The 11,688-nt window shown below is 33.5% G+C and overlaps 1 protein-coding gene across 1 annotated transcript; it reads right to left on the bottom strand.

Moving 5' to 3' along the window:
• LOC123673335 (piggyBac transposable element-derived protein 1-like) lies at nt 1-1,644 on the bottom strand. Its single transcript, XM_045607820.1, has 2 exons — nt 690-1,644; nt 1-62 (listed from the first exon to the last, which is right to left on the bottom strand). Exons 1-2 carry the CDS (start codon nt 1,642-1,644, stop codon nt 1-3), a joined length of 1,017 nt encoding a protein of 338 aa, XP_045463776.1.
• Between the last annotated feature and the right edge of the window lie 10,044 nt (nt 1,645-11,688).

Genomic DNA, 11,688 nt, shown 5'->3' with positions numbered 1-11,688 from the left:
TCATAGCTGCTGGAGTAAAATTTTTGCCTGAACTATGACAGGACCGTCAGGACCAAGGAGACCTGAAGGGTCAAAGATTTGGGAAATGGTTGACAAAATGTTCCTCTTCGTGACTGGATTCGGATAATCAAGGGACAATTGTGAGTTATAGATGAAGCAGTCTGATGTGGAGTTCCAAGAAATTCCCAAAGTTTTCGTACTTTGTGATTCGTTTACGAGATGTTTGATGGAATTTCCTTCTGACCCACAAAGTTCAGCAAGGATATTTGGTTCATTGGAACTAAACTTTCGCAATTCAAAACCTGCGGCCTTAACCCTCTAATGCCCAAATTTTTTTTTTCGATTTAAAAATTATTTTCGTTTGATTTCAACATAGTTTATATATAATCAACATCTTTTACCCGCAAAAAGTTAACTGATTTAGTTTTACACCTGATTAAGGTGTGGCCGCCTCAAGGCGGATCTGAGCATTTAGGACAAAATATTTGATCATATTTTCAGATGGAGGCAAGATTGAAATACAAATGTTTTATAGAGATTTTATTTCTGTAAAGATACATATGCTACTTATTTGGAATGGAACAATGAAAAACAATTTTTTGCAGCAGTGCAACATAAATTTATTTTGCATTTAGAACAGGCACACTGAGTTTCTGACTTGCACCCAGGTAATTTGCATTGACGCTTACCGGAACGATCAAGCCACTCAGGCCAATGATCAAATGCATCCAACCTTGTGTCATCAGTTGGTAAATACGTTTTTTTGGGTAATTTCTTAACAACTTGAGGAGATGGCGAAGCTCTTGGACGACCAACACTTTTCTTTGTTATATCTTCCCTGAGATGCTTACAAAGTATTGCAGCTACCTCTTTCCTAAAAGAAGGTAGCTGTGGCTTCAATTCTTTTGGATATGTTTCATTTATTCTTCTATGTAGTAGGTATGCGTTAACCATAGCCATATCTATCAGGTGGAAAAATATTCGGTTAGTCCATTTATTAGTCTTCATTTTGATTCGGTAGCGACCTATAAGACCATCCATCAAGTCTACACCACCCATATGGGCGTTATATTCGCGAATGATAGTTGGACAATCAACTTCTATCCTTTTCTTTTGCACTCTATCATATCGTGCGATTTTCTGTTCTACTTCAGTCTCATTATCTTTGATGAATTGTTTCATCCCCACATATGTTGATGCTAATCTCACACATTTATTATCTTTCCAAAGAGTAGTGGAGATATCGACACCATGACAAGAAGCTACATATTCTTCAGAATATCCGCGTTTTTCTTTTTGGACTTGCTTGTCCGTAGATAATTTGCAATTGGCAATTCGATTTGTTCGAATTGTTCCCAAGGAAAATATGCCTCTGCTATACAAATAAATCATCAATGGTATTGCCGTATAATAATTATCGAAATAAAGTATATGCTGCTTATGATCTGGTATTATTTGTGACAGTCTTGATACCACATTGGATGCTGCTCCCAAATCTGGTACTCCACTTGGGACCTTATTATCACCTGCGCCAGAATACAACTCGAAGGCATATGAAAATCCGTAAGAGTCGCAAAGTACAAATAATTTCATGCCCCACTTATGAGGTTTGGCTGGCATGTGTTGCCGTAAATGGGATGCCATTTTAGTGGAACACATTTGTTCATCAACACAGAGGCGTTGATTCATAGGCACTAACTGAAATCGTTTGTTGAAATAATCAACAATCGGTCGAACTTTATATATCGCATCGAATCTAGGATCATCTTTTTTTGACGGAATTTCATCATTGTTGTTGAAATGAAGGAAGCGACGAATTTCTTCGAATCTATTTCTTGTCATAGTTTGACGTATGGGTTCGAAGGAATTTTGAATGTTGACTAAATTTTTTCGTATCATTATTATCATGACGACATGTTTCTAATAAAAAAATATCAATAAGTATTTTAATATTTGCATCATTGAGAAAAGTCTATTAGAGTTTGATCATATACTTTTTATGCTTGCGTTGTACTATACAAAGAAATATAATACCTATATTCTAGTTAATTATTTTGATCTCTTGCAATAAGATATTTTTGAACTTTTTGCGATTCCAAACATGAAATATTTTATTATACAGGGTGTCCCGAGAAGAATGCGACAAATGGATACCATAAATTAAGGATATCATGGAGGACTCGTATCAAGAGGTTTTGATCTCATGAGTGCCTTCGTTTGGGATATACAGGGTGATGTTCACAGTTCAATTACTCTTTAACTAATCGACCGAATAATTTCAGATTTTGAAGTTTTGTCACCCTTCACTAACGCCTTCCCTCATAATATCTGAAATCGTGTAAATCAGATCCGGACAAAAAAAATTTCAGGCTTTTCCTATTTTTATGGATATTGGATCAAAATTTGAAATTATTCGGTTGATTAGTTAAACAAGTTATCGAACTGTCAAATTTCATTCATGAGATGAACATCACCCTGTATATCTCAAATTAAGGTACTAAGGCGTAGTGCGACCAGATTTAGTAGAGTTTTCGTATTTTCATAAAGTTTTAGTTGGAAGAAATCATTTGGTTTTCAAAAATCTAACCGAAACGGCTGGGAATGACTAGACTCTAGAATGTTCCGATGAATCAATTCATTGTTCAGTGAGGTTCTTCGTTCTACTGCCCGCCACTCACGAGGCGTTTTTTCGAGCGTTTGGAAGCAGGCGTTGAAGAGATTCAAGTCGGGCAGTCAAGTTCATTCTCTGATTCACAGTCGTGCGACCGTGTCCCGAGCTGTCTGACTGTAAAATTACCCGAACGCTCGACTATGGGAGCCTCGTGAGTGGCCGCCTTACGTGAATCTACCTACTTAAACGTAATGAAATCATAAAACTTCTTTGGTGGCTGTCGGCTGAAAATAAATACAAAGAATGATGGAATATCCCAAGGGCACCTCATTAAAAACAGATGGTGTTTGAACTTCAGTCGAAAATATACCAATATCTCAAATTTGTTCTATTTAGTGAAAAAAAATTATTGTAACTGGAATTTCATTGACAAATTTGAGTGGCTGAATATTTCAAATTTAAATATATTCATTTTACATAACAAAATCGTTTTTTTGATGACCTTCATTTTATAGAGAATTTTTACGAAGATATATATTTGTATTTCCAATCAATTCAATTATTTAGATTCACATTTTTTTATAATATGTGGCTATGGGAGCAATTGTTCAATTGTTGAAAGCACATAAAAAGAAAATCAAAAATATACTGCCGTTTTAATTGAAAAGAGCGTATCTGCAAAAAAGGAGATTTGAGATATTTGTCTTTGAAGACTTTCATTTCATCCACAGATTAAATTGAATTTTAATATGAAAAAGAAATACATGATAATGCATGTTTACTTACAAACTTCAACCCTATATATCACTACATAATAGGATCCTTTTGTTAGTATTTCACATTCAATTTCGAAACGTATCTTGTATTTAGTACCCCGAACACTCATATTCAAAGAATTGTGTATTTGATTATTTTGTACTGGGTTTCTTTTATATCATTGCCGATGATTGCATTTTTTGGCATTATTCTAAGTTATTTAGGAAAATAACTTTTATGGAAATTCGATCCATTCTTTCACGATTTCCTCAAAAAATTTCTTGTTTTATTTTCGAATCTGTACGCATCTCTACTATCTATCCAATTCATGAAGTAAAATTCAACCATAAGAGACATTAGCACGGGCGTAGCCAGGTTTCAGTTTCGGGGGGGGTTTTACATATTATAAAAAAAATAATATGTTTTTCTTTTTAAATATATCAACTTTAAAAGAGCCAACCCATTCAGTCTATTTTCACTAGTTTTATTTTTCAAGTATGTTTTGAGGAAAAAAGCATTTTTGAAATCACTTTTTGAAATTTATTTTATTTCTTTACATCGATTCCTATAAATATATTCAGGAAAAAAATACCGTCGTAATATTTATACAACAGAGTACTCAAATTCAAATTTATATGTAGAAAGTTTATATGCAAAAAACCGGTAAAAAATGACAGTTATCACCTTTTTTTGCATTTTTTGCAATGTTTTATCATAAAATTTTGGTGGCAAACTTCAGATTCGAATTCTGTACCCCTGAAACAGAGATAATAAATTGAAGAAATTAAAACTATCCCATCAACTGAGTTTTAGCAGAGATAGATATAATACGCCAATATTGAACTATCGTTTGAGCCAGGTTTTTCGGACAAAAAACTTTATGGAAGAAAACGTCAGAAGATTAAATTTTTTTTGTATTTTTTTTTTTATATTCCGTCATAGAATTTTGGTGCTAAACCTGAGATGCGAATTCAGAACCCAAAAAAATAAAGGGTGTTTTTTTTAGAGCTATAGAACTTTAAATTGCAATAAAACAATGATGGATTATTCGATTGATATGAATTAGATTTATCCGCAAGATAATCTTGTGGCATTACATTTTAAATATGATTTCTGGCATATGACCGACAAGGCTGGCTCGGATGTAGTCCAATCTGGACATCCAATTTTCGATGACTTTTCCAACATTTGTGGCCGTATATCGGCAATAACACGGCGAATGTTGTCTTCCAAATGGTCAAGGGTTTGTGGCTTATCCGCATAGACCAATGACTTTACATAGCTCCACAGAAAGTAGTCTAGCGGTGTTAAATCACAAGACCTTGGAGGCCAATTGGTCCAAAACGTGAAATTAGGCGGTCACCAAACGTGTCTACCAATAAATCGATTGTGGCACGAGCTGTGTGACATGTTGCGCCGTCTTGTTGGAACCACAGCTCCTGGACATCATGGTTGTTCAATTCAGGAATGAAAAAGTTAGTAATCATGGCTCTATACCGATCACCATTGACTGTAACGTTCTGGCCAACATCGTTTTTGAAGAAGTACGGACCAATGATTCCACCAGCCCATAAAGCGCACCAAACAGTCAGTTTATCTGGATGTAACGGTGTTTCGACATACACTTGAGGATTAGCTTCACTCCAAATGCGGCAGTCTTGTTTGTTGACGTAGCCATTTAACCAGAAGTGCGCTTCATCGCTAATGGACGTAGAGCGCGATACGTATTCCGCACAGAACCATTATTTTCGAAATAAAATTGCACTATTTTCAAGCGTTGTTCAGGCGTGAGTCTATTCATGATGAATTGCCAAACCGAACTGAGAATAAATCACTTGACAGCTGTCAAATCCGTCGCCATCTCGAACAGTAATGCCAACTTAAAGTTATATACCTCGAAAAAAAACACCCGTTACATACGATCGAAAAATGTGAGCACAAATTGACTGGATTAAGTAGAGGTAATTTAATTCAAATTTCACATTACAAATTAATTGAACTGAGAGTGATAATTTCATTCACTTTTTACAAATTCCATTAAAAAATATTTTCGAGATTTTGAAAAAAAAAAAGTTTTTTTGACATCTTTAACATTTCGGGGGGGGTTTGAACCCCCAAACCCCCCCCCCTGGCTACGCCCGTGGACATTAGAATAAAGTGTATTATAAATAAAGTGAATATATAATGCAGCGCTATCTGTGAAATTTTGTCAATAATTATGACAGTAGATTTTTGATAGATTTCTGAACGGTGTTGGTAAATTTTTAGTATATTTCTGCGGCAAGTTTATAGTATAGGATCCCGATATAAAACGACCTTCACCGAGATGCTTATTTGATAAAACGTATTTTATATTTAATTTAACATGTCAATAAATATATCTCATATGGGTTGCCTAACAAATTTTAGTCCAGAGTAGGTTTAATTAATAATTTTAAAAAAATTTTTTTTCGAACATCGCACCGGTTTGCTTATTAGATAAATTCTATACCAATCGAAAGTATGAAGCCCATAGAATGTGCAAACGTTAGGTTGCCTATTTTTTCCGGTCACAATTCTCGGGTTGCCAGGTATAAACAGGTCAATCTATACTAGCATTTTGCAACGGTCTGACTATTTAATCAAAATCAATAAAATTAAAAATTATTTCATTATGAACACGGTGGTATAGGGTTGCCTGCGAAAAATCAGTCCAGAATCCCGGTTGTCGAATTTTAAAAAGTTAAATATTAATGCGGTTGAATGTGTGCAACTGAGAGGCATCGTGACCAGGTTGTGAATCTACTAAACTTGCCGCAGAAATCTACTAAAAATCTACATATTTTTTGACAAAATTTCACAGATGGCGCTGCATTAGATTTTAACATTATTCAGAATATACTTTATTCTTATGTCTCTTATGGTTAAATTTTACTTCATGAATAGGATATACAGTACAGATGTGTTCAGAGTCGAAAATAAAACAAGATTTTATTTCAAAATTTGAACGACAAAAAAAAAAGGAAAAACAACCGAACGAAAACAAATAGGATCAAAATAGCAAATATAAACAAACAAATTTATATATTTTAATAAACAAAAGGATATAAATAGAAATAAAAACTAAAATCTTTCGGATAAAAATAACATTAAATAAAGAAATGAAATACTACAGTTGAAAATAAAAAAAAAATTGAAAATTCAGTATCAATCTGCAGTCAAATCATAGTCTTTAATATCCATACATAAATTTTCACTCGAATCGAGCATATTTTTTGTAGGTTGAAAACGACAACAATCACCTTTCTCTTTAGCATGTTATAATAATGCTATATTTTTATTTAGAAATCTGTCTCTATTTTTTGTTTTGATGCGGTTAATAGCCGAAAATATTCTCTTGCATTTGGCATTCGAAATCTGAAATATGCAGCCACCCAAATTTGTCGATGGAGTTCCAGTTAGAAATATTTTTTTCCACTGAATAGAATACCAAATGTAAGATAATGGTATATTTTCAACGGAAGTTTACACACCATCTGTTTTCACCTGAGGCACCTTTCGGATATTCCATCATTCTTCGTATTTATTCTCAGCCGACAGAAGTTTTATGATTTTATTATGTTTAAGTAGGTACGTTCTTCTAGAAACACGTAAAACGTACAACCTCAATGAGAATGAACAATGAATTGATTCATAGAAACAGTCTAGACATCCGAATTCCCATATTCTCAATCGTCTCGGTTATATTTTTTAAAACTACCAAAATCTACTACAATCTACCAACGGATTTCTTCCTACTAAAAACTCCATGAAAATGCGAAAAATCTACTAAAAAAGTAGATTTCTACTAAATCTGGTCACACTGTATACGAGTCTATCGCTACATTCAAAAGAACAAATAGCATGCTCACTCTCTTTCTTTCACTGCTAGCTGCTATGCTGTGTCCTCACTCGCAGCAATATTTAACTTTTTAAAATTCGACAACCGGGATTCTGGACTGATTTTTCGCAGGCAACCCTATACCACCGTGTTCATAATGAAATAATCTTTAATTTTATTGATTTTGATTAAATAGTCAGACCGTTGCAAAATGCTAGTATAGATTGACCTGTTTATACCTGGCAACCCGAGGGTTGTGACCGGAAAAAAATAGGCAACCTAACGTTTGCATATTCTATGGGCTTCATACTTTCGATTGGTCAAGAATTTATCGAATAAGCAAACCGGTGCAATGTTCGAAAAAAAAATTTTTTTTAATTATTAATTAAACCTACTCTGGACTGAAATTTGTTAGGCAACCCATATGTGATATATTTATTGACATGTTAAATTGAATATAAAATACGTTTTATCAAATAAGCATCTCGGTGAAGGTCGTTTTATATCGGGATCTTAGACTATTAGTAGATTCATCATATTCCAATCTGGTCATGCTGCTCAGGCGATTGAAACCTCTTGATACGAGCCCTCTATGATGACCTTCATTCAGGGTATCCGTTTGTCGCATTCTTCCCGGGACACCCTGCATATGAATGATAGATGTTTTGCTATCATTTTCATTGGAATATATATCATGAAATTAAGTCCGAAAATGGTTCTGTGAAATGGTTTCACAGAAATAAACAGATAATCTGTAATTTTTTTTACAGTGTTCGACCTGATATTTCAAACAACCTTTGAAGAAAACATTGAAATCCGAAAATGCACGTTATATTCATATATTGATGTGATTCTACGTTTAGGATTTCAAAAATAAGAATGATTCAGATATAATATATTGATGAATGTGATAAATTTGTCGATTTCTTTATTATTAATAATAATAAAAGTCTTTATTTCAAATCACTCTATGTTACAACACAAACAAAATTTGAAAGTGTCCGGAGAATTTCCATCTTGACGTGTTCTATCTTCAATTCAGTATAGATAAAAATATTTTAACTGCATTTCAGATGTAAATACGGCTCTCCGCTGTTATTGTTGCCTATCGGTATGTTTGATTATTTAATTACTCTTCTTTGTAATTGGTAGACCCAGTGCACTAATTCTTCTAGGGTTTTTTTCCGAAATTCGAAACAGATTTATTTCATCCGGGTTTGCATTTTTAGAATCCCGAAATATAGATGAATACACAAAAAATTCCTTGATGAATTTTTTTTCACTTATCTCTTGAAACATCATAAGACGTCGAAAATATATTTAACGTTTATATCTAACATCGTTGAAAATTTGTGCAGTAAAACTGTCGGCGCGAAAATTTAAAGTACACATCTCAATTTAGTTTTTAGTGGTGTTTCCGAATTTTAAAACAGATTTTCAAAATTCCGATGTACAGGATGTTGTTTCGAGGATTCAAGCGATTCATAATTTTTTGTTAACCCGGACCTGGATTTTCGAGGCGGCTATTGCATGATACGTTTGGGCTCTCAATTAGGAAATATTTGCCAAATATGAAGAAAATATACCGGGTGGTTCGTTTCATATGGCCTCAGAAAGAAACGAGCAAAGTTCATATAACACCCTGTATCTTCGCTACGAAGACAATAATACCCAATAAATGGGGTATCTTCCTAACCGCCTTGGTGCTACCTATGGACCTGTGAAGTATTTTCATTTCCCAATGAAACACCCTGGTATATCATATAAATCCCTATAGTTCAGATGTTACGGAATCCTATAATCATCAAGACGTTCATAATTTGAGTTGGTTGGATGGTTCAAAAGGAATTTCTATTTCTATCTTTCCTACCAGATGTTGTTAATAAATATTTTCTCCATTCATTCGATGCGGCTTGGGTAGGTCATAAAAAGTCATAAAAGCTGTTCGGGATTTGCCAAAAGAACGGTTCTATAAGATTTGTTCTGGTTTGAAAAGAAATTTTACCTTGGAAATATGCATTTAAAACAGAAAATGATTAAAATATGAACTTCAACTCGAATATACATTGAAATATACAGTTATGCAAATGCATATTCATCCGAAGCCTAGTTATGGTTTTACCAAACTAGTCGATTTTGTGATCAAGGAAATATTGGATAATTTTTTCAAGATATTTTGTTTGAAATTTTTATGTTTCTGGTAGAGCTATCCGCATAATATTAATTACGACTCTTGAAATTGTTATTTAACATCTAAAGGCAACATTTGATTTATATTGAATTGAAAGTTTCGAAATCTCCAGAAAAAAAAATTCGAACGACTATATCTAAGGAATTCCTTATAGGATTTTGATTAACTAAACAGCAACATTCGTTATTCGAAGACATCCTGAAAATTTCAAGTTTGAATATCTCTTCGAGAATTATCATTTTTTCGGCCGGACGAACAGAATCGAATTTCAGGACGGATTCATCATCAGTAAATCAAACCCTCTGTCGAAATTTATTGTTTTTGACCATCTCTGGCACAAAATTCATAAATTACAGACATTATGACGAAATAATGAAGCTGAACGACAGCTCAAAAATATATAGTCATAAGTTTTCAAGTATGGAATAATAACTCATCACATTTGTCCCTTCCGTGCAGGTTCCTGCTATTTGATATTCAATCTATATGTTGGTTAACTAGTATCATTCATTTTTGTGACAATTCAATTTTTACTTTCATTTAAATATTGTCAAACATTTTTCTACAAATAAAGATTAAAGTGTTAAAAATTCAGAATCCATATTTGAAGAACTTGTTCTCTTTCATTTTCATTATGGCCATTCTTTTTTATTTTGATAATCCTGTTTATATTGTCAACTCTGAAAAATAATCACCTCATTTTTTTCATTCGCGAAAATTTACTATTTCGAATCAGATCGCTTCTATAAAGTTCTTGTGAACTTCTCCTTCCTGTCCATAATCTTACATATGTTTATAGGAACACTATTTATTCCGATTAAAACACTTCACTTTCAACAGTTTCTACTAAAGTAGCTTAGTGCTTAGTGCTCGAAATTTCGAATTACTTCTACAAAGTGCTAAGTAGTCGCGAGTCTTTTGTGAAAATAGGTGCTTAGTGATTGGTGCTCGAAGCCCTTTTTTTTCGAGTGCTTAGTGCTCAAGCACTTTTTTTCAGTGCTCGTCACAGCTCTGTCCATAGGTAACTTTATATATTCGTTGGAGACTACGCTGGTCAGGTTGACCTGGCGATACATCATACTAATGTCACCAATTAATACAAAATTGTGTTCTCTAAGACGCAATATTATGGTGAAGAGATCATTTTGAATCGTTGGACCAACTTTGAGAACATCATTTAACGAGATGCCTGAAGTTGTCTTTGTAGAAGCATCAAAAACTACTCTAAGCTTCGTTGTTGTGCTATTATGTTTTATTACTGAATGATGTGGTAGATGATAAATAGGATATTGACTTTGATGATTGCGATTTATTTTAGTCATATGACCTAAATTTTGATATTGAGCGATAAATTCAGAATATTGAGCCTTGAGTTCAGGGTTTTTATTGAGTTTCCTTTCAATTGCGTGAAATCTGTTGATGGCGGTTTCTTCAGAGTCACCTAATTTGAGGTAATTTTCTTTTGAGGGTAAACTAACTGTGAGTCTTTCGGTATTGTCTCTTGTGAAGGTTTCAGAGAAATGAGATTCACACTCAGCTTCTTCTTTGGTACTGAATTGTTGACCTGCAAAGTTTTCCTCGATCTGCCAAAAATCTTGTAACTGTATATTCAAATCAAATCAAATCAATTTATTCAGGAGAGTAATATACAAACAAAGTTCAATATTTGGACGAGACACCTATAATAATAATAATAATAATATTTATTGCCATCAAAAAAATTGTAATTACATGGCTCGTCAATAAGAACGTAAATACAAGTATATTACAAACAAATCTAAAATCTATACAAGATAACTAACACTTTAAAATTTGAAAGGATTTTACAATTATATTACATTACCCAGTCAAAAAATTCATTAACATTATAAATCGTTTTCTCCAACAAGAGGTTCCTAATTTTTCGAGTGAAACTTCCATGAGGTAAGTTCTTCAGATTGTCCGGAATGTTATTGTAAAATCTTAAACACCAGAAATTAACTGCGACTTGCGTTGTTTTCAGTCGATGATATTCTACCACCAAATCATTCCTCTTTCGTGTGTTGTATGGGTGACAATCGCCATTTCTCAAGAATTTTTCCCTATTGCCATGGACGTATTTCAGACACTCCAATATATATACAGACGTTACGGTAAGTATTCTTTCTCTCTTAAAATATTCTCGACAACTTGTTATCTTAGATATGCCACATAAAATTCTAAGAGCTTCCTTCTGTTTCAGAAGAATTCTACTCAGTCCAGGACTATGTCCCCATAATATAATGCCGTAAG

The sequence above is a fragment of the Harmonia axyridis genome, chromosome 2 (genome assembly GCF_914767665.1).
Source record: "Harmonia axyridis chromosome 2, icHarAxyr1.1, whole genome shotgun sequence".
Classification (NCBI taxonomy): domain Eukaryota; kingdom Metazoa; phylum Arthropoda; class Insecta; order Coleoptera; family Coccinellidae; genus Harmonia; species Harmonia axyridis.
This window is presented reverse-complemented; position numbering and strand designations above follow the sequence as displayed.

Bases quoted from the DNA above. Each gene is read 5' to 3' on its own strand.
- LOC123673335 (XM_045607820.1), bottom strand. From the start codon at position 1,644: ATGGCATCCCATTTACGGCAACACATGCCAGCCAAACCTCATAAGTGG. The intron at 63-689 runs GTAAGCGTCAAT...TTGACCCTTCAG, and splicing joins TGAGTGGCTTGATCGTTCCG to GTCTCCTTGGTCCTGACGGT.